Source organism: Gossypium hirsutum, chromosome A05 (assembly GCF_007990345.1).
Source record: "Gossypium hirsutum isolate 1008001.06 chromosome A05, Gossypium_hirsutum_v2.1, whole genome shotgun sequence".
Taxonomy (NCBI): domain Eukaryota; kingdom Viridiplantae; phylum Streptophyta; class Magnoliopsida; order Malvales; family Malvaceae; genus Gossypium; species Gossypium hirsutum.
Window position 1 is genome coordinate 110191203 of NC_053428.1, and position 22961 is coordinate 110214163.

General features: G+C 33.8%; 2 protein-coding genes and 1 non-coding gene across 10 annotated transcripts; 1 reads left to right on the forward strand and 2 right to left on the reverse strand.

The window, feature by feature from the left end:
• Positions 1-1479: 1479 nt before the first annotated feature.
• LOC121229812 (small nucleolar RNA R71) lies at positions 1480-1586 on the reverse strand. Its single transcript, XR_005927768.1, has one exon. It is a non-coding gene; the product is annotated as a small nucleolar RNA R71 (small nucleolar RNA).
• Positions 1587-3527: 1941 nt separating this feature from the next.
• On the reverse strand, positions 3528-10884 carry LOC107904307 (auxin response factor 19). 8 transcript variants are annotated; one of them, XR_005927631.1, is made up of 16 exons: positions 10418-10492; positions 9940-10103; positions 9597-9718; positions 8831-8929; positions 8674-8730; positions 8416-8571; positions 8254-8338; positions 8021-8111; positions 7673-7837; positions 7428-7550; positions 7058-7133; positions 6822-6960; positions 4578-6394; positions 4209-4399; positions 3867-4055; positions 3528-3767 (listed from the first exon to the last, which is right to left on the reverse strand). XR_005927631.1 is itself a non-coding variant. In XM_041114607.1 (16 exons), exons 2-15 carry the CDS (start codon positions 10001-10003, stop codon positions 3920-3922), a joined length of 3321 nt encoding a protein of 1106 aa, XP_040970541.1. In that variant the 5' UTR covers positions 10004-10103; positions 10418-10492; the 3' UTR covers positions 3528-3767; positions 3871-3919. The 8 variants fall into 8 exon arrangements, 6 of the variants coding, with proteins under 6 accessions (XP_040970541.1, XP_040970540.1, XP_016686123.2 ...); XM_041114607.1 differs by having other exon boundaries at positions 3871-4055; XR_001686180.2 differs by having other exon boundaries at positions 9940-10481.
• A 3722-nt stretch (positions 10885-14606) lies between these two features.
• Positions 14607-20791, forward strand: LOC107904306 (nucleolar and coiled-body phosphoprotein 1). Its single transcript, XM_016830632.2, has 6 exons — positions 14607-15040; positions 16149-16213; positions 16678-17413; positions 18637-18720; positions 19714-19775; positions 20385-20791. Exons 1-6 carry the CDS (start codon positions 14831-14833, stop codon positions 20488-20490), a joined length of 1263 nt encoding a protein of 420 aa, XP_016686121.2. The 5' UTR covers positions 14607-14830; the 3' UTR covers positions 20491-20791.
• The last annotated feature ends 2170 nt before the right edge of the window (positions 20792-22961 follow it).

The following is a 22961-nucleotide window of genomic DNA, read 5'->3' on the forward strand; positions in this document are numbered from 1 at the left end:
AATGAATTTTTGTGATTTATAAACTGTTAATGATTATGTTGAATGTTATTTTGATTTTGGATTTTAAATCCCAACCCATGAGTTAATTTCATTTGGGTTGGAATTACTGGATCTATCTTGATATCTTGATGATTATGGTGATATTTTCAGTAGATCTACTGTTTTAGTCGGTTTGGATTATTTTAAATATATGCATACAAGCTCTAGACATAGATGAAAGCATGGTATATCCTTAGACTTGATTTAATTCTAAAAAGGTTAAATAAGTTGGATTGTGATCAAATGATACGAGTAAGTACTCAAGCGAATACTTGTAGCACTTTAGACATAGAGTTGTGATCTGTACAGAGTAAGGAAGAATATTGTTAGGTATTATTATTGAGACTTGTAGACATACAAAGACTTAGAATGATAGCTTTAATTCTAGCTTTCGAAAGAAGCGGAATGCAGCAGTTATACTCTAAGCAGTAATTTGGTCAAGATTTTTCCATGACATTATTATGTTATTAAGACATAATCCAAGTAATTTCAACATTCTCATTCTACAGCATCAATCCCCTCAACTTTGTCTCGTAGAAGTGCCACAGCATTCTATTCATTATTTGATTTTTTTATTTCATACATTAATTCTTCACTTCAAATCATTATTTTGTTTACTTTGCCATAAGTCTAATTAGTATAGTTTATAGTAATAACTCAACCATATTTTTACCTATTCTGATTCCTGTGGAGACGATCTCACTTATCACTTTATTACTTGATTCGACGTGTATACTTGCACATTCGTATTATATATTTACACGTGACAAGTTTTTGGCGCCGTTGCTTGGGATTGACAAATTGGTAAATTTTGGTTTGTTATTATCAATTTAATTTTGTTAGTTTGAGCTTACTTAGTTACTTTTAATTCTTTTTCAGGTTTTTTGCTAGTTTATGAGTAGAAGTATTCCTGAGAACGAAGATTATTATTTTGATCCTGAAATTGAGATAACTTTGAGGAGGAGAAAAGAATTACGAGAAATGGCAAGGATTGGAAATGATCCAGAAAAAAAAGATCCATTACATCCGAATGGTAGGGACGCTGATATTCCTCGTGTGATAGATGATAGAGATAGACCCATTAGAGAACATATAGTGCCAATCTTAGATGATTTGAATCCAAGGATTGTCAAGCCACATATTCAAGGTCAGCATTTTGAGTTGAAACTAGTGATGTTTCAAATGCTACAAATAGTAGGACAAATTAGTGGATTACCTACTGAAGATCCGCAGCTGCATTTAAGACCCGTTTTGGAGGTTTATGATTCATTCAAGCAATAGGGTATTCCTGAACATGCCCTGAGACTCAAGTTATTTCCTTATTCATTACGAGATCGTGCCAATGCATGGTTGAATGCTTTGCCGTCAGGAAAGGTGGCATCTTGGAATAAACTTTGCCAAAGGTTTTTGTTGCGATACAACCCTTCAAACATGAATGCCAAATTGAGGAACGATGTTACATCTTTTTGACAATCTGAAGATGAGACATTGTATGAAGCTTGGGAGCGATTCAAGGAATTGATTAGAAAATGTCCGATGCATGGTTTCCAACACTGGACACAAATGGAAATGTTTTACAATGGACTGAATGCACATACACGAATGGTAGTTGATGCATCTACCAATGGGACTTTGCTAGATAAATCGTATAATGAGGCATATGAGATTTTGAAAAGGATAAGTAACAATGATTATCAATATCCAACTACAATAGTGGGTATTGGCAGAAGAGTTGCTAGAGCTATGGAGCTTGATGCGATCATTTCATTAACAGGTCAGGTATCATCCCTAACTAATATAATTAAAACATTGAAGAGACTAGCTGTAGTGCAGGAAATGAAAGCAGCAGAATTAACATGTGTTTATTGTGGTTAAATATAAAATTGGCACCTAAACTTATCCACTTCTCCTAGGTTGGTACTTATGGGTTTTTTTGTCTGAAATTGGTATCTATACTTTTTTTCTGTCTACTATATTGGTACCTAAGGCTAATGACATTAATTTTTTGCTAATGTGGTAGCGCGTACGTGGCGTCCTATTGTACCTTTTTTCTCTTTCTTTTTCTTTTTATTTTCTTGTTTATTTCCCCTCATTTTCTTCCCTTTTTCTTTTCTTATTTTTTTTTTCTTTTTCTGGCTTCATCTTTCTTCTGTCAATAACCCCTCAAATTTTTCCTCGCTCTCTCACCATCCAATCACCACCAAAATCACATCTCTTAAACATTTTGCTTTTCCTCCTCATCTTTCAGCCACCATCAACCAACCCCCAGCACTTCCCCTCCTCTTTTCAAACTAACCCACAAAGAATGACTCATCTAAACCTTTTATATATTATATTCATAAAAGACGTTACATTCCATTTGGTTAGCAATTTCAATTCTAAGTTGAAAAACTTTTTTGTAATTTATCAAATTGCTAAACTAATACTAGAAAAAATTGCAATCAAATCATTTCCCTTGAACAATTTTACTATATTTATTTTTCAGAAATTAAGACAAAAATATAATAAAATTACTGGAAATGGAGATTTCTTTGTCGGCCTCACCCGAGCCTTCTGAAAAGGAACATGGGAGTGCTGTAGACAATAATGGTCAAGATCCTGTGAAGTCGAATGAGGATACAAATCCTAAGGCTTAAGTGATTACAATTGTAAGCCTGCCTAATCTCATGATCACCATTCTTACCACATAATGGCATTAAAAATTTGGACTCCACCGCCTATAGGTCCATTAAGTTGAACACTGATAGTGCACGCAGTTCAGGTTGGGAGTTAATTTCCTTGTCGACTATGGCGAGAGATGAATACGGTAGATAGATTTTAAGATTAAAAAGAATATTGATAATGTAATGTTGAACAAGTAAAATTATAGAAAATTTATGATAGTCTGCAAGTGGCTTGATTTGCAAAATGAATTAGTATCACTGTCCAAATTGATTGTGCTCTAATTATTCAAAACCCTTAAATGGTAGACTCTTAAGGGTAGTTGAATAGGGATTCGATTTTAAAAATTTAAGAACTTTGTAAAAGAGATTAGAGTGCAAAAATTTAGCAAATTTCAAGGGAAGCAAATATTGTTGCTCGCACTCTAGCTGGGCTGATAAGAAATTTCCTTATGACTCTCACATTTTCCAGATATACCTCCTGTGGTTGCTGCTCAAATAAGGAATGATGGTCAAATTTTGCTTTATACTTATGATGTTATTTTGTAATTGATGTCTCTTTTTTTACAAAATATATATATACAAAGAAATTACATTACACCAATAAAAAGTAAATGATAAATTCTATGCAATGCTACAAATAAATAATAGAAGGATCTTCTCAAAAAAAAAAAAAGAAATCGAAATGAGGAGTCCAACCCCAAAACCGAGGCAACAGCCAGGTGGTTTTTTTTTCCTTTGGTCATTGTTAATAGCCGTTCATAACAATGAAATTGAGAGCTCTTTTGTCTTGTTTCCATTCCACATAAGAAAAAAGAAATCAGGAGATTAATACACAAAAAAAAACGATAAATTCATGATTTTTCCTTTGTACAAATATTAGAGTATAGTTGAGGATAATATAAAGGGTCAATCAATCCAAAAACAAAAGAGAAAAGAAGCTGGAATATCAATTTCTTAACATAATCAAACCTAAGGTTAAGCTGGATTCTTAAATAAAAGCTCAACCGCCCCTTCCAGTCCACAGTTTTCCTCTTCTGCTTATATGATATTGTCATCTCTTCTTTTCTGACATTAAGTTCAGCCAAAATTGAAAGTGAACATCATTTTACTGCAGAAAGGATATGCTGAAAATATATAACATATGGAAAAGCAATGAAATCCTACAAACCGCATGAGCCCCGGACTACTGATGGACCTTAGCTTGTAACTATACTAGTTTATGCATTCCCATTGCCAGAGCTGCTACAGTCTTGATTAGGCAGGACAGAGTTCCCAAACTCTCCATCCATGCTCATCTGCTGGACTTCCTGAGGGGAGAGTATTTTGATGCATCGGACACAGTTGATAAACTCCCTGTAATGGAACAGATGTAAAACTGTCACGAAAAGCACTTATCTCAAATGTTACAGTATTTAATTTCCATTTCATCAATCAGGTCTAATGGCTCAGATCGTGTTCACTGGGGAAAACAATGTAATATATTAATAGAGAAGCAAAAGGGCTTACTCCCATGGGTCATCTCCTACTAGCAGAACATCGTTCTCGTGATCCACATAGACTAGTTTCCAGCCTACTCTCCCTCGGTCTTCCAGCTGCCCCTCAATTCCAAACCTACGAGCCAAATCTTGTTTGAGCTCATCATAACCTGAATAACGAGTTATATCTATTGATCTTCCAACAGCTCCACGTTTGTAAACCTTGTAAAGGTAAATACATAAAATTAGAATCCTTGACGAATGAGAAGACAAGAAAAATTATTTGTGATGTGTGAGAGTGACAAGTTGCACACACACTTTAGTGGACTAGGGTTCAAAAGGTAGGGATCACAGATAGAGAGATCAACTCAATGTGATTGTTAAATTTAGAATAACATACCTTGGTATATGTTCGCAATCTCTGAAATTGTGATGGTGGGGTCCATGCATTGCGGTTTATGAAGCTGCTATGGTTTATAGTGGGATCAATGGAGTTAAACGCCATATCTGGAACTCTATATGGCTGGGAAACCATTGACGAAGAAAGTTCTTGCTGAGCATCTTTAGGGTTTTCATAGCTGGCGAGTATCCCTTCCGAAGAGAGGTGATTTGAAAAATCCTTCCCCAGTCCCATCATGCCTTTCGCAGACAAAGTGTCAGAATTCATGGGCATCTCAATTTGGCTATCCATATTATTGCCATATGAAACATTATTCCTTGGATATGCCTGAACTTCTCCCTCTTGACTTGTATCTCTCAACAACATTGTTTGAGGGTTGTAAGACAGTGTGTTTTGGTGCAAATGAGCATCACTTTGAGAAAGGCAAACTGAAGTTGTAGAAGATGATGTGTCCAAACAATCTGCAAGTGCTGTAGCACCATTGATACAGTTTTGCGGGGCAAAAGAGCCTTGGTTTTGACTCTTGGAGATATTCAACAAGGGTTTAACAGACTTTTGCTGCTGTTCTTTAACCATATTAGCCTTAGTTGACATTGTCTCCAAGGCATTAGCATTCAATACTGTGGCAGCAGACTGACTGATGTCATCTCCTAACCCAGCACTCCTGTGGACTTTGCTGTCTATCATTGGTTGAAGAACACTTGGACAGTTTGTAGATGGTGAAGTGGAGCATGATGGATTATCATCAGTAATCACAGAAGGTGCGGCTACAGCAGCAGACGTCATTACACTACTAACAGCTGTGGAGAATTGATTTGTTGCTGTAGTTTGGAAGGGACCTACAAGACCAGGAACTTCAGGTAGCATTCCAGTTTGTTGTTGCTGAACTTTTGACTGCAGAGGCGGCTGAGAGAACCAAACATTTGCCTGGCTGTTATTTTTAGGCATCTGCTGTGGGGCAACATTAGATTGAGGTAGCAAGGTAGGTATGTTTTGAGGCATCTCTAACACTTGGCTAGCTGTCACAGAACTAGAGAAGCTCTGAGACGCATCTAACAGCTGCCTTTGTTGATCTTGGGGTTGGGCAAGTTGACCAGGCTGCTGAAGTGCAGATTGCTGTGCCAAAAGCAACTGTTGTTGCTGCTGAAGTTTCTGCATCAGTTGAAACTGGACCTGGTTGTCAGGCACTTGTAAATGCTGGTTGAGTGGATCAGGCAGCTGGGAATGCATTAAGTTTTGCGGATGATTTGGGCCCACAAGATGCTGCTGCTGCTGCTGCTGCAGGTTTTGAGGAAGACTTAGAGGGAGTTGATGAGTTGGATTAGATGTTTGCTGCTGATGAAGGATATTGTTACTTCGGACAAGGGCTTGAGGCTGCAAAACTTGACTAGAGGGTAGAGTCCGAGCAACCAAATTTTGCCTTGACTGCTGAGTCATGTCATTCAGCTGTTGCGGCTGAATAATGGATCCCAGTGAGTTCATTGTAGATGGTAGCTTTGGAACTTGATCAAGTTGCTGCACTTTCTGAGGTAGCCTATGAGCATTGAACTGTAAGTTGTTGGGCTGAGGCATTTGTGGTGCTGAAAGGCCCATTTGGTGGGAAAGATCTGCTCCGTCAAAGTTTTGCATAGTAGACCCAGCCAGAGACTGCATGAAATTTGGCTGCATAGAGTTTGCCAGCAGAGGATTTTGCTGCATGTTCATCCACTGGACCAAGCTAAGCCCTGGATGAGCATCGGAATCCTTCAGGCATATATCATCACCAAGCCAAGGCATTGGCCTCTTGAATAGATTATCTAAGTCAGAGTATTCATCAGCTGCAAAATTGGCAGGCAAGGTATGCAGCTAAACCGTGTCAATAAATGAAGGATAAAAATGTTAAAGAATCCAATCATCAGCATAACACACTGAGAGAGTGCAATATTTAATAGACCAAAAATATTAAACGCAAAAATATCAATCGACATGGGAGAAAAGAAGAAACATATTCCTAAACCTGGCCCCAATCAATTTGCAGCACTCATTGCACAATCACAATCAGCAGATGCTATTTACTCCTAATCATTGCCACTCTACAGAAGGCAAAGTATCTGAGGGGAAAGAAGGCATACAAACAACCAATAGAAGGCAGCCAGGGTACTTCCGGGGAACAAAACTCCCTAAGTACATGAACTTCTAAGAAACTATTCTGGCATAAAAATAGAACTTGATTATGCAATGATAAGAGGCTATAAGATCTACTACCCAGCATTCCAGGTTGCCTAGGACGCTTAGATCTGAACAATGGAGATGGACAGATGAAAAATGGAGCTGTAACTGGTTCGATTTCCCAAATGGATACTCTATTACGTCTTTCCCCAGCAGTTGACTCGTCCCAGCCAACCTATTGAGTTAAAAACATCATCACTAAAAGGAAAACACTGTATTGCTATCATAAATATAATGAAAACAAAAACTACAAATAGTTATGAAAAAATTACCTGCAAATTACGCCATTGTGAGTTTTTCCATCTTACAGGGTCAATATCGCTGATTCCTGTAATTGTACCCATATACCTGAAGGGAAAAAGAGTTATTTCCACCATTTTTTCAACAAACGGACAAATCAAAAGTTTCTGATCCAAGAAAGCAATTAGACTTCTTAATGCTCAAGTCACATCTAAACCAAGGTTTACAATTTCCAAGTTCAATAACAAGTAAGGCAAACAGTAATTTAAATGCTTAAACATCTCTATTTGAGTTTGCCAACATGAGAGCCATAGTTAACATCCAGTTTTATAACTCAATATATGGCTAATTCAGAGATACTAATCAATAATAAAAAATGGACAAAGACTTGAAATATACTACCTTCTTGTTCCTGACTCTTCAGTTTCAAACATCATTCGAAAGCGCATGCCAGGTGATATTTGATGGTTGTACACTGCTTTATAGTACTTGGCTAAAGGAATAACAAATTCAAATAGGCTAGCCCTAAAAGACAAAGATTATTTTAGAATGAAATATGGGAGAGAAATTCTCTTCAGTAATATATACTAATAAACTCTTTTGACAAGGCTGAACTTATTTAAATGTCAGAAAGTTATTGCTTGGACCTTGGGTTATAAAACACGGTAAAAGGGCTATTGTTTGCTGCTGCATGAGCAGCTGCAGCGAGGATGCCAATATGCATGCTATCACTAGACAGTACTGATGATGATAGATTGGCAGGTTGCCTGTTAGCACGCCTTATACCCAAGAGAAGCTGCTGTGTTTCATTTCTGCTCACAAATTTTGAACATCATCATAAGAGTGATAAAACTGCCTTTGTTTTTTCTCTTTGGAAGGGAGCAGTAAAACCATAAAGTTAAGTGATTTGACAATGTTTCTGTAAAGAAAGAGACATTTAACTTTGTGAAATCAGTAATTAAAAATAAAGATTCAAGCAGAACCATTACCATTACCTAATGAATAAAACTGAATCACCAGCAAAAAGTCTCTTTCCACTAACAAATAGACTCCATCCTGTTGTAAGCAAGTGGCGCTTTGGTTTTCCTGAAATTAAAAACGAGGGGATGGAATTAAATAGATAATGTGTATAAAGCACAAGCAAAAGTAAAAGAATTATTAATAATACTGTAATGGCAATCCATAGATACAACAAGCAAAAGTTCTCAAGGCAACAAAATGAACATACCACGATAGATATGGCGGAACTTCCAGACATTTTCATGCAGATCCCTGGCCACAAGTTCTTGAGCAGGTGTTTGCATCGAGAAATCCTGTCCAAAGAATCAGGAAAGGGATTAATATCTAAAGTTAACACAACCAACCTTCTAGATTAAGTAAAACTGCTTACAAGAGGAGGGAAAATCTTTTCGGCGGCACGTCGAGGAACAGAAAAACCTCCATGAGTGCTTGTATCACTTGCTGTCAACGTCTTACAGAAGAATTCAGGTTGTGGCTTATTTGACTTCAGAGAAAGATCTGATCTCAGTAACGCCTCCTTATCAAACTGCATAAAAATCTCACTAGGTTAAGTTCTTACATCCACTTACATGTTCAAAACTCTATGATATAATATTCTTCTAGGCATTTAGGATTATAAGCTCTTTACCGAAGAAACAGGTTGGAGGGTCATCTGAGCATAGACTTCATCTGTCTCTGGGTCTGCCTGCAAAACCAGTCAAGAAAAAGTGGAGAAACTGAATTTGAAAGCTCTAATCAATATTTCTAAAAGGAAAACAAAAAAAAAATGAATTAGGCAGCAGTACATGCAAGGTGACATTATGAAGGAGACATAATAGCTTAGAAGGAAGATTTGGGTAGTTCGGAATTTGAGCATCCACATCTTTCTTCATAGATGCTGCAACCTGAGATTGGGATTTTTATTGAAGTTAGTACACATATTTAACCAAGAGGAAGATTAAATGTTAAAACAAACAACTTCTTTCATGTTCCCTATCGTCATGTAAATATATATATTGGAATAATGCGATTTCTTACCACGATAAAATGTCAACTACCTGCTTAGTTTCTACTAAACCAAGTTTTTAAAATCCCATGACAACAACACTCAGGAAATGAACAGGGTGCAACTGACAATGGGAATAGAAGAATAAAAGAGCTGCTGTAAATGCGGTGACAGTTGTATTGGTTTCTAACCAATTGTTTCATAACTATAGTAAATAAATGCACAGAATAGAAGAAACTAAAATTTCTTTTGTCACCAGTAGTATAACATAAGCTACAAGTACGGTAATTCAACTATATGAAAACTAATAAAATTACAAAGACAAAAAAGGAAAATTATTCTAAACATTATGTTCTCCTCCCAACTACCTCTGACACGATTCAACACCCAACTACTTGAGTAAAATACTTACACGAGTTATTAATAAGCAAGTAAAATTACCCATATTCATTTTTATATTTATTTATAAAAGAATGGAAATCACTAAAAAAACAGAAAAGGAAAGAAAAATTTGTTGTAGTTATTGAATGATCCAATTAATGTAAGAGAGTTGGTAATTAGCTTACCTGTTCACTGTGGCCTTGAGGAAAGTAGACAACATGGGTCCCAGCAGCCGGCAGGTTCACCAGCGGCCCAGCACACGCCTGCCATAGCTCCGGGTTGATGTGCCTTCTCTCCGGCGCTTCACCTGCATCATCACTCAAGCAACCATCTGTCAACTCGCTTTTCCCCATTTTTCACTCTTTCGCTGGTTTGTTTTCGGTGGAAAATGAAAAAGAATAAACTTTATTTTAAAGTAGGGATTGATTGAGAGATGTAAGAAAATTAGACCTTTTTAGCATAAACAAAGTGAAAAGTCAAAACAAATAAAATCAGGGAAAGGAAAAAGAAGAAGAAGAAGCAGCTGACCTTCAGCCGAACCCGGAGCTGCCGCGTTGGCTGTAGATCCAACTCCGGCGGCCACCACATTCATTGCTTAATTTTATTCCTTCAACTTTCAGACAAGAAACAAAATCTAAACATTTGATCTACTCATCTCCGATTTGCTTGAAATATAGATTGAGCAAAAGACACTAATAAAAAACGTTGTTGGTTAGCTCAGATCAGCTTATTTAGTAAATTCAAACAGTAGAACTAGAAAAGATAAAATCTTAATTTCTCAGAAAGGAAAAAAAGAATTCTAAGCAGCAAAAGAAAAAAACCAACAACAACAGAAACAAGAAGGATTCCGGTAAGATGGCTGGAAAAAAGGAGAAAAAGTAGCCGGCCGGGAAAACAGCAGAGAAAGGGACAGTAATCTAAAATGTTAAAAATAACATGGGTTTTGAGCTTTGAAGGAATTGTAAAGTTTGTCAAAGACCGAATGCTGTAATTTTCAACTACTTACAATGAAAATATACCCACACATTTCCCTTCCTAATCCTTTGTTTATGTTTTCCTTCTTGACTCTCTATCCATCTGTATTTTCTGTATATTTTTATATTAGGTAACAAAGTCCACCAATAGTCATCCATGTAAATTTTTCAATTTTTTAATTTTAGTCCTCAATTTTTATACTCTACTAATTTAGTCCTGATTTTATATAAATATTATAAACAATTAAAATTCTTTTAATTTTAGAGAATTCATACTTAAAAACTCTTCTCAACTTCTTCTTCTTCACCCTTGTTTCTGCCTTCCTTGTCATCGTCATCGTAGCATAGTTGTTCCCTCGCCTTCCGTGTCGAGTCTCGCTGCTAATGTCAGTCCAATTACACGGGCTTTAATGGGCGGGGGTCAAAATAACTCAATCATGGAGCCATCCATTTGGACCCTTAAGCTGAGAATCTCTGTCCCGAATCAGGATTTTGCGAGTCTCCATTGCAAAAGACCGCAAAAGCGAAAATATATAGAACCCGCAGGAAACTTTATTCAATTTTGATTTATACGTTAAATTTTTATGTTTAGATATTTATAATTTTTTATTTAATCTTTTAAAATTTATAAAGAAATAGATTATTGAAATAGTAAAATTATATTTTTGTTGTCGTAAAAATATATAATTTAATTTCGGCCCTCCCAACAAATTTTTTAGCTCTGCCAACGTTGCCCATCTAAGAGGATATGGATTTAAATGCGTTTAAGTATATTTATCCTCCTATTTAAAGGTTAGAAGAGTTTATAGATAGTTCTAATTATTGTATTAAAAAACAATCATCCTTACAAAATTTAAAATAATTTTGATTTATTATTATTTTTATATCAAATTACAGTCAAAATATTAGACTGTATAAAATTTATAACTAAATTTATCATTCTACCAATTAAAAAAATAAAATTTATAACTAAATTTATCATTCTACCAATTAAAAAAGTGTCGCACCATCCTTAATTTAGTCACTTAACAGCTAAGTGATAAAAAAATTACAATCTCAAAAACGTTGGTGGTTAAATTATAACTTCTTTAAATTGATTGACCAAAATAAAAATTTATATATACTTAAGTGACTATTGATGTAATTTATCATACATATTATGTATAGAATTATTCTTTTACATTTTTTACTTAAAGCTTTCGGTTAACTCGAAATTCATTTTTTTTCAATTTTTTCAAATCGAGTTTTGTTTACCCTAATTACAAAAAAAAAATATTATTTAGTTATAATATTATATATTGTATAACAAAAATTATAATTGTTATATTCACTCTATATATCTATATCTATAATATATAATATAAAAATACAAGTTTGGAAGAACTTTTAAAATGACGAGAATATCCTTTATTTTTCATTATATTATTAAATTCATATTTAAAAATAATTATAATATTTAATTTAGAATTATTAGTTGAAAAAAAATTTAACACAAGTGTACATTTAGAAAAATGTTACCCTAATTTTAATAGAGTTAATACTTGAATAAAACACTAAGCATAAATTATAAGAAAAAAATTTTGTTGATTATAATATGCTAAATTTATTTTTAAAAATATTGTGCTAATTTTATTGATATAAAATAGAATTATTACTTACATAAAATTATAAAAAAATGTCACTTAAAATTCTTTAATTATTATTTGAAATTTTTCTATTATAATATTTGGATTGAACGGGTAATATATTTTAATTATATTTCGTAATTAAAATAATAATATTATTTTATGTTAATTACTATAATTAAAAATAAAATATTTGAAAACTAATTAAATATTAAATATGTAAAATCACATGCAACACATGTGACATTAAAAGCTAGTATATATAAAAGCACGAGTTAAGTTGCATCAAGTATATCCCAATATTATTCTTTTAGAATGAGATAAAAGAGATTCACTTGATGAACGACACCCTAGTTGCCTAAGTGATGAAAGTGGAACTGGTGGTGGAAAAATTCAAACTGAGTGTGATCCCACGCCAGATTCACGAGAGAGAGGAGATGTTGCACAAGCTAGAAATAACACCACTCCCACTCCTAGAGTCCAACAAAGACCCAATGGTTTGAGAGATTTTTCAGGATTCCCCCTTACTAAAAACCGATGATGATTCTTGTATAGACTTGTAAAAGGGCCCGTCATCTGGACTTTGTGAAGATAGTGAGGGAAATGGTATGCCGGCATAACCTTCAAGTGATGATTATTAGTGAAACTAAGGCAAGCACGTCTAATGTTCCTGTCATTGCTATTAGTTTACCATTCGATGCCTAAGCTGATACCACAGTTATTGGGCATTGTGGGGGTATCTGGCTTTTGTAGCTTTCAATTGTTGTCACATTGACCTGCTCTGTAATATCGAACAAAAGATCCAGGTCATTGTGAAGGTACATGCTCCCTACTCTCAGTAACTTTTATTTGTTATATATGCTAGTCATGGATTAGGTGAACGTAAATTACTTTGGCATAATCTTAAAGCTGTGGCGGATAATCATAATTTACCCTAGCTTGTGACGGGTGATTTTAATGAAGTAATCTCTAGCTCTACGAAATTAGGTGGCCTCTCGCCATCCTGTACTAGAATTAGGGAATTTTATGGTTGCCTCAATCACTGTAACTTGATTGATCTCGATTTTAAAGGGTCGAGATTCACTTGGTCAAATCTTAAGAGCCTCTTAGGCCTTATTCAAGAGAGAATTGACTATGCCCTTGCCAACCCTAATTGGCGCTTACAGTTTCCTAATTTTATGGTCACTCACCTTCATCGAGTTTGCTTTGACAATTGCCCCTTACTTATTAGTTTGGAAATTTTGATTAACATGTACAAAATAGCCCTTTTAGACTTTAGCTGATACGGCTCGATCATTTTGAGTTTAAACACATCATTGAGAGCTTTTGGGTCAATTTTGAAAGCTCGTTGCTAGACATCGTTGAACTATTTGCATACAACCTAAACCAATGGAATCGTACTAAGTTTGGTAACACTTTCCAAAAAAAGAAGAAATTCTTGGCCTGTATGTCAAATACCAAAAGAACTCTAGCGAAAGATCCCTCTGGCTTTCTTAATAACTTCATAAAAGTTTACTGAATGACTTCAATATGGTACTTAGAGAAGAGGAATTGCTTTGGGCCTTGAAATCCCGTGATAATTAGATAATTAATGAGGAATGCAATGCCCGATTTTCCATCTTTCAACCAAGTTCTATAAAAATTTTAATTGAACTATTGGGCTGAATGATTCCACATGTAGACGGGTTACGAACAGGAGATAACTATAATCACTAGTTCTTAACTACTTTTCCAACCTATTTACAACTTTAGAGACTACTTCCTCCTCCCATTCCAACCATTGGGATCTTAATTGGACGAAACATTCTGAAAATGTTATGTGCGTGAGTTACTAATGTAGACTTTGGAGAAGGACCCCTTCCTAGCTTTGAGTTGATATACGAGACAAATGTAGAGATTCATGGTAGGGTAAGTCGAAAATAAAGAATAAAGAAGGAGAGGAGAGATGGGTCGGAGCCTTTAATCGCTAGAAACAACTATATGAAATGGTGTGACATCGAAAACAAATGCCTATTCTTTCAGAAGTGGCTCAAGGTTCTTTTGAGAGAGAAAAAAAAACATTCTTTCAATTGCAGTTTACGGTAAGATTGAACTACTACAAATCTTATAGTAATTTAACATTATGAATAGTTATTCAAAAACCAATCTAACTTGCAAACTTTTAATGTCACAAGTTTAACTAAAGATAAATTAGGTATTCTTAGTTTATATTTAAAAATAAAATAAATAAATGAGGCATGAAATTATATAAGTGATTTGTAAAATTAACATTGAGCTATTAAATTTTTTTCAAGTCAACTCGAATAAGTAATTCGAGTTTTGAGTTCAAGTCGAGTTAAATTTTACAATTCAAATAACTTGAATAATTCGAATAACATATTAGTGTAAATACCTCTTTGGTCCTTGTCAATTTTGAAAACGAATAAATTGATTTTTCTTTCAACTAAAATTACAAAAAAAAAATAAAATATTTATAAAAATTCTAAAATTTATATTTTAAAAAAATTATAAAGAATTTAAAAAAATTAAAATTTTTAAAATTTTCTAAAATAATAAATTTGGGAAGTTAAATAAGTTAATTAATATTTGCTCTAAAGAAAAAGATTTTAGACTTATTTCATAGACGTTTCCCTAGAAGCCAAGTGATTGTTTTGTATCGTATATCATGGGTCATCGTTTTACCGAAAGGTCTTTAGTTATTCGGGATTTAAAGAAAAAGTAATTAAATTCTTTAATAAGCAAAACCCTAGCCAGTTGCTATAGTTGAGACCCAGGGGAGGAGGAGGTGAGGTTTATATATTACTTAAGGATCAGGGATACATGCATGTAGTAAAGCCTTCCCCTTCGCTCATAGCTTTGAAGCCTCGCCAAGTTGTACTTCTTTCCAACCCGACCATGAAAATGGAGGCTTCTGCTCCGTCCTTGACTCCCCACCAGAACTCTCTCCTCCTCCTCTCCATTGCCCGCTTTCTTCAACGCAATTCCTTCTCTAAGACCCTCAAGAAGTTTCTCTCCGAAGCCCAAATCCAGGTATCTTCTTTTCTATTTTAGTTTTCTCTGTAGGTATATTCGAATGTGATTGTAGATGGGTTTTGTTTTGGATATTTGAGAACCGATAGTGTAAATCCATTGTTCTACTCCTAAATGTAAAAGTACATATTTTCTTTTAGATCTCAGTGGTTGTAGTGGCTTATCAGGTTACAATAAACAAACCTACAAGCTCAAAGGCATAAGCCGTCTATTTCCCAATGTAAGGATGTTTGTCTTAATCGGCTACTCTGTTTCATCGATTTCATGATTCTTAGACTTAGCTAGTATCTTCCTGAGAGATTTGACCTTTTATTTACTGAATATATTTTGGTTTATTTGCCCGCGGTTTTGATGTTAACCGGGATTGCAAAATAGGCCAAAGTTCAGCTATCATGTGCTTATGACCATTATTTAGGATGCTTTAACTGCAAAAGAGAGGGGTTTCGTGCTGCACAAGCAGCTTCTCTCAAGTTTCTAATGATCAGAAAATGGTTCTTCTGGGAAGATGTCTACTGTATAGTTGGGTCTCTGGCGTTAGTCTACCTAGGAAAGTTAATTGTTTTTCCTTAAAAAGTGACATTTTGGATCTCAGGCTGCAGGAAGTGTATACCACTCCCCCATTAATTGATAAAAATCGTAGAACCATAATAACTTGTGTTTTGAAAATAAAAAATAAAATTGTGCATTAGTTCTTTTTTCCCCTGAACTATAATGTCGAGGATAGAAGCCAATAGTTAACTTAATTTTCCTAATTGTCTCAATTCTTGACATTAGTAGGTGAATCTCATTTTTTCCTTGAGCATTTGATATTTTTATTTTTGTAAGTTGGAAGGTCACGAATAATAAAGCTTTCTCAGTGTCTCTGTATGTGTGTGGATCCTTTGTTTTGTGTTCTTGAATCATATATTGTTTCCTCTGTTAAGCAGAGAAGCTTGTTTCTGAAATAATTTAACTTTCCCTCCTTTGTCTGCCTTCTTACTGCTTGTGTGTGTGCGTGCCTGTCACTTAATTGCATTATGAGTTTTTATTCATTCTCCCAAGCAAAGTTTCTGTTAATTGGCTTGACTCTCAATAGTAATTTTCTTATCTTTTTTTTTTTTTTTTGCAGAAAGATGTTTTGGCAGGTTCTTCTCTAGATTTGGAAGAAATGTGCTGCAAGTATCTGGCGAAGAGGTGGGATGAGATTTTTTTTTTCTTGATTGATTAAACTTTTATTTATTAAGCGGGATAATCTCTTTCTCCACGAAGTCAAGGATAAGGCCTCGCCATTTTTGCATGTTTAATCACCTTTGCCTTTACACTTACTGATTTCATTGCAATTATGACTTAACATTAAACTTATGCATGTAATGGCATTGAGAATGCATAAATATAATCGTACAGTTATCTGCATGTGAACATAAAAGTGCAAATTGTCTTTTTATGATTTCTATTTGGAGTGTAGTAGATTGTTATGATGCATTAGTCTTTTTAGAATGCCACTTATTTTGGAAAAACAGAGGCACAAATAACCGATGTGATATTTTTTTTCTTTAACTTTCTGTCTTTCCAACCTTAACAGGTTTTATTTTGTCATTTCAATTCTTATTTTCTTATTTTATGTTTTATTCTCATTTTTCAACTTCTGTATTATGCAGTGATGGACAAGACTGCATTGCTTCTACAGTTGAAGTTGCTCCCAAGAAAAAGAAGAAAAGAGGCAATGAGAGTAGTATGGACATTATAGGTGGTCAATCTGAAGTTGACGATAAATCTGTCAACTCTAAGAAATTTGAGGAGCAAGTTTTCAAGGATGCCGCTAAGGAATCTGCTACTGATAAAACGAAGGATAAGAAAAAAAAGAAAAGCAAGTCAACTTCTGATTCTTTAATTGAAAGTGTTGGACAGCATGGTTCAGAGGACACGCAACATGCTGCAGTTACTTTGAATGCTAGTGACATATCAGTGGAAGACAAGACTTCCAAATCTAAAAAGAAGAAAAAGAAGGATGATTCTGAAGATGTAGAGAAAGAAAAATCCACAGAGGAAAATAAGATCTCGAAGGTGGATTCAACGATCACAGATGATAAAGGTTCCAAGAAAAGGAAAAGGGTGGATTCTGAAGTACATAATTCTCAGCCTGTTGATAAAAATGCTACTGAAGACTCTAAACGGAGAAAGACAGCAGGTTCAGAAGAGCAATTAAATTCACTAGTGGGAGCTGATAAAAATGTCGGTAAAGAAAATAAAGGAGAAAGTGGAGAGACTGATGTTGATGTTCTTCCCAAGAAGCCTGCTAAACAGTTTCATGAGCAGGAAAATGGGAACATTGAGAAAAATGGAAAGCATTCTGAGCAAAAGAGCTCAAAGAAGCAGCAAAATGGTTCAGTTCAGGTAAGTTTATGAATATCTTCTTTACTTGTTGAACATTTTTAGTAAATTATGTGTTGAAGTAAAATTCCGACCTTAGTCTGCTTGTTTTCTTTCTTTGATTTAATATGATTTATGTCCAATTGACTCCCCTTTGTCATGTAGAATTCTGGTTTTACATATTTTGCATGTGCAATCAATATGGAATGCAATGTTTTAAAGAAAACATCCATTTAACTGTATATTAAGTCCCCATTTCTGAAGCCAAATTGGTTATTTCAAAGATATTAATTAAATCTTGCAGGTGTTCTTCACCCTCTACTATACCTTGCTTATTGTGTTTGTTACTAAGTAAGTCTTACAGGCTTATTGACTTATTCTGTAGTGAAACTCTGAGGTTCATAAATGAAGGTGGATGCCACAACCCTAAAGCTATTTTGCTTTTAAAATCTGGCATATGTTTGTAATTTAGATCTGACTTGTTGCTTCATGTTTGAATTTTCTACATTGTAAGTATGGCCTGTTATAAAATTGTCTTTTACATGTTGAATATATTAATTCATCTAGCTGAAGCCTCAATCAATTTTAAGGAACACCATGCTCTGATCTTATATGACTCAGACTCGGGTGTGAGTTTCAGATACGGGTTATGTTGCCTGGACTCTTCATTTTTCTTGAAGTACTTGTGTCCTATACGCTAATATGGGGGTATGACCTCTAAAGATCCTCCAAATGCATGGAAAAACTTAAAAAAGACTAACCATACCCATGTTGGATACATACCTGTACCGGACACTCACACCTAAGTTTGAGGTATCCATTTGACAAGGGTATTTTCAATTTTTTATATGCTTTTCCATGTATTTGGAAGGTCTATACTCAATACTCATGTTCTAAAATATGTTGAACATGGTGTTGGACATGAGTACTTCAAGAAAATGAAGCATCGAAGCAATGTAGCTTCAATAAGGTGTTGCGAGCCTCTTTTTTTCTCCTATACTGCGTGAGTTTTAGTGTCCGGCTTTTTTGTGGTAATTTCTGCTTATTTGACGTCTTCTCTGTGCTTTATTTCTCACGTTGGAGAGTGGTGTTTAGAATTGAGGGAGAATCAATTTTTGGTTCTCTTGAATGGTTCTTATTACAGCAATAGTTTTTTTCAAGGTTCTTAAGTAATGATGATAATAATTGAACTATCAATTAATCTTTGATTTATAAGAGTTTTAATTATGAATCTTGTGTTATTGCAGCCAAAGAAACCATTTCAAAGAGTGAATGTGGATGAGGTAGAATTTGTTGATAGCAGGCTTGAAGATAATTCATACTGGGCAAAGGTATAAAGTACTTGCCCTGCTTTCTTTTTCTAATCTTATGTTTGGGATGAAGTTAGTAAAGAAAAAAAAAATAGAGGTTCTAAAGGAAAGGAAAGGACAGGAAAAGATATTTCATTCCTTTTGTCAGATAACTAAATTAAGTAAGAGAAGGAAAAGAGTGCAAAGTTAACAACATTTGTTTGGTTAAGTAGTAGGAAGGAAAAGCATATTATATTTACATTGCTCCAATTATACCTTTCTAAAAAAAAAAAAATTGTTTAATGAATGATCTTGAGATTGGTTGCTTTAAATAATTTTGAAAGTGAGAAAATTAATTTTGTTTTACCGAAAGGCTTTTTTTTAGTCCATAAAAGAATGCTTTCTTGAAGATAATTTCATACAAAGAAATGTGTTTTTCAAAATTAATCTATTTCAGAGGAAATTCAAGAATTGAAATATTTATATCAAGATAAAATTACTATAAACTTTACAAGTTTTAGCTTTTTTCTATTATTCAATGTGCTTAATCATGTTCATCTGTTTCGTTTAATAAAAATCCCTTAATTAATCTCAAAATAAAAAAGACTTGATGCTTATACTAAATTTAAAAAATTACAGAAATCAAGTTACTGATCGATAAAAAAGATGAAAGAAGAAATGAAGTTGGATGGATTTTTATAAGATTTGAAGGTCGTGTTAAGCTTGAATATTATAAAGTAGGTTTTGAAAAATAAAAGATATTATAAGAAGGACATAGAAGTAATTTTATATTTGAAACGAGTTTACTTTCTTCTAACCGTTTACTCTAATTTGGGTTAACTGAAAAGTGACTTTTGAGGAAAGGGAGGGATGCTTAGTTCCACTTGCTTTATTTTTATTTAAATGATACTAAACAAAGGAAATATTTTCTTACTTACCTTCCTTTCCTTTTGTTTCTCTCACCTCCAATCAATCCCAATGTATTTATTTTGATATTATATGTATATTTTTGGTCACTTGCAAAAATCCTTGTAGGATGGTGCTGAAACTGGATATGGTGCAAAAGCACAAGAAGTTCTAGGTCAAGTAAGAGGAAGGTAAGCGTAAATGTCTGAGATTTATGTATCTTTGGTACCCAATTCATATAATTGGAACTTACTGTCTCCGTTCTGTATAAGTTGAATTTACCATGCTTCTTTCTGACTCCTGAGAAAACTGATATTTCTAGTTTGCTGGACTCCAGTATTAGTTTGTTATTTGACAGACTTGTCAATATTGGTTTGGGTTTTGCTGGAGATTTTGTTATTAATTAGGATTTTGAACTTCCTCAAGTTTGCATATGATTCTTCGATAGATGTTCCGAGGCTTAGGCTTTATCTTTTCTTTGCCACCCTCTCCCCTGTTTTCTCTCCATGATCTAAATATTTTATAACATCTATTTCTGAGCTTGGAAAGTGGAATAAGCGGTGCTCTGGCCTCTGGATGCTGAACTTATACAATAGTATACTCCTGAAAATAGTTAGATTTGCCAGGTCAAATTAATCTGGTAATGGTTGATGTCAGTTTATTCTGGCCCATTCTCTGTCAAAGTGTTAATCTTTTACCAGAAATGGTTTGTATGTTTGTTTTACTGTGCTTTGGGTGGTTCTTGTATATGGTTAAGCAAAGATGGTGTCTAAAATACATATTTCTGATTGTAAACACAGGGGTTTCCGGCACGAGAAGACCAAGAAGAAACGTGGATCATACAGGGGAGGGCAGATTGATCTGCAGTCGCACTCTATAAAATTCAATTATTCTGATGAGGAGTAAATGCTGACTTTCTAGTTGGATGATGAGCACTGCTGTACCCTCTAACACTTTCCATTCATTTGAGTATATTAAGTGGAACTCAATGATAATATGCTTGTGTTCATCCATAGAGTCATCTGTGTTGGTTTTGTTAGGGTCAATCAGTTTCATGCGTCATCTCTAGTTAATTGAAATTATATTTATGTTTTGGTGTGTCTAGTTCAGAAACATTTGACATATGCTTCTCTTTAAGGCAAATTGCTGTTTTGTGTTGTTTTCTGGTGCAAATTTGGAATGAAATGAAGATACATGGTGCACTGTAGATGTGTATTTATCTTTTACTGGGTTAGAAAAAAGGAATGAATACAAATGGGTAAACTAACTTGATAGTCCGATTGGTTATTTTGGTCATTCAATTTTAAAAATTTTTAATTTTATTATCAACGTTTTTAAATCTTAAAATTTTAGCTTAATAATAAATTTAACCCTTTAGTATTTACACATTTTATAAAATTGATATTAAATTTAAAATTTTAATAATTTAGCCTATAATGTTTATAAAATTTGTCATTTAATTTTAATTTTAAATAGTTTTAAAAAATTTAGCTTTAAATATTTATAAAATTTGCCATTTTAATTTTAAATTTAAAAGTTTTGAAAAGGAAAAATATTTAAAAAATTGGGCAAAAAATGATAAAAATAAAATTTAAAAATTTTAAAAAACATAAGTAAAATACGAATAAAATTTGAAATTTTTTAAATTAAGTTACGATAATAAAATAGAATTTTTCAATTCAAAATTTTTTTACTCAATTTGATTTAACGCTCACCTCTACTGATATAATTTTGAGCTTTAAAATAAGATACGGAGATAATGTGAGCTATAGTTGATGACATACTGTGCCCTGTATCGAATATGATGATGTATGCGATACTATTACAATATCACCCATAATTTCATTAAAGGAAACCCAACTTTGTTGATATTCCTTGTATTATGTGTTACCCTATTGAGCTTAGGGTGGGGAAAAGAGAATAATCCATGGAATTAAAAAAAAAGGTCGAAATATTGTCATTATGAACTGAGCGGGGCTAATGTTTTTACAAGAAATCTCTAGCCAACCCTCTTGCAAAAGATCTTTTCTTACCATCAAGCGTGTTCGTACTAGATAAAAAAGTAAACTCCAACAATTTCTTTGTTCTCAACGCTCCTTAATTTCCAGGAATTAGTCACTTCAACAATCTTCGATGGTTATATGGGTATCCAAAGTACGAACAAGATGGATGTTTGTTGTCCCAACCATATGCCCCCGCCCCAATCGTCCTCCCGGAGGAATATGTGCTTCTAAAAGATCTTTTATACTGTGACCAATTCCGAAGTTAGTTCTATACATGTGACCCGCTATTAAGAAAAGAATTGCAATAGCTAAATGATGGTGTGCAATATCAGTCAGGCTCCTAGGGTATGGCGCCCTTGGGGCTTTCTATTTGATTGTATCGAAAGGCCAAATGAATTGGGATTTCCCTATTGGGCCGGGTCATTTCGGGGCAAGCGGATCATTTATGATGAAAAGGATGAGCTTCAAGAGAATGATTCGGCGTTCTTGGGGAAAAGCCTGCAATATGGTCCCAGTATTTTACTCATTACTTCTAATACTTGCATGGGAGAGTTAGAACAAAATTGATAAACTTTGTAAATATTTTAGGATTAGAATTAAAATAACAAAATTTCTAAACAGGGTTAATTTATTGAATATTTTAGATTTAGGATTAAATTAATATAATATGTAAATATTTGAGAGCTAAATTTGTTATTAAATCAATACAAAATCTCATGTTAGACTTCAAATAAAAATTTTAATTTCAAAAAGTTGAATGACTAAAAAAATAGTTGGGTTACCAAAATAGAATAAAATGCACAGTTAGATGAGGTTATATTAAGGGTGTTTAAACGGTTAACTGAATTAAATTAGTATTAATTGAATAACTGAACTTTTTAATCATTTAACTGTTAACCGAACTAAATTTTGTTTAAAAAAATTAACCCAACTAAAATATTTCGATTAATTTGGTCGATTAACCAAATTAATCGAAATTTATATGTTTTTATTTTTTTGGTTAAAATAAGAATATAACATATAAAAAAATTGTTCATTTGACTGAATTAACCGAATAGAATTAACCGAATTAAAAATTCTTATAATTTGTATTATTAATTATTTAACTTCGGTTAATTTAGTTAATTACTCGATTTCGAATCATATTAACCGATAATTGAATTTTCAAAAAAATATTAATCGTCTAATAGAATTAGATCGATTAACCGATCAATTAGCCAAATTAGATCGATTTAGTCGGTTAATTTGATTTTAATCGAAATTTGAACACCCCTAGATCATATCTCAAAAAGAAAAAATAGAGGTTATATTCGCAATTTAATAGAGTACAAGGACGACTGCATATTTAGCCCAAAGATATAGAAAGACGATGAC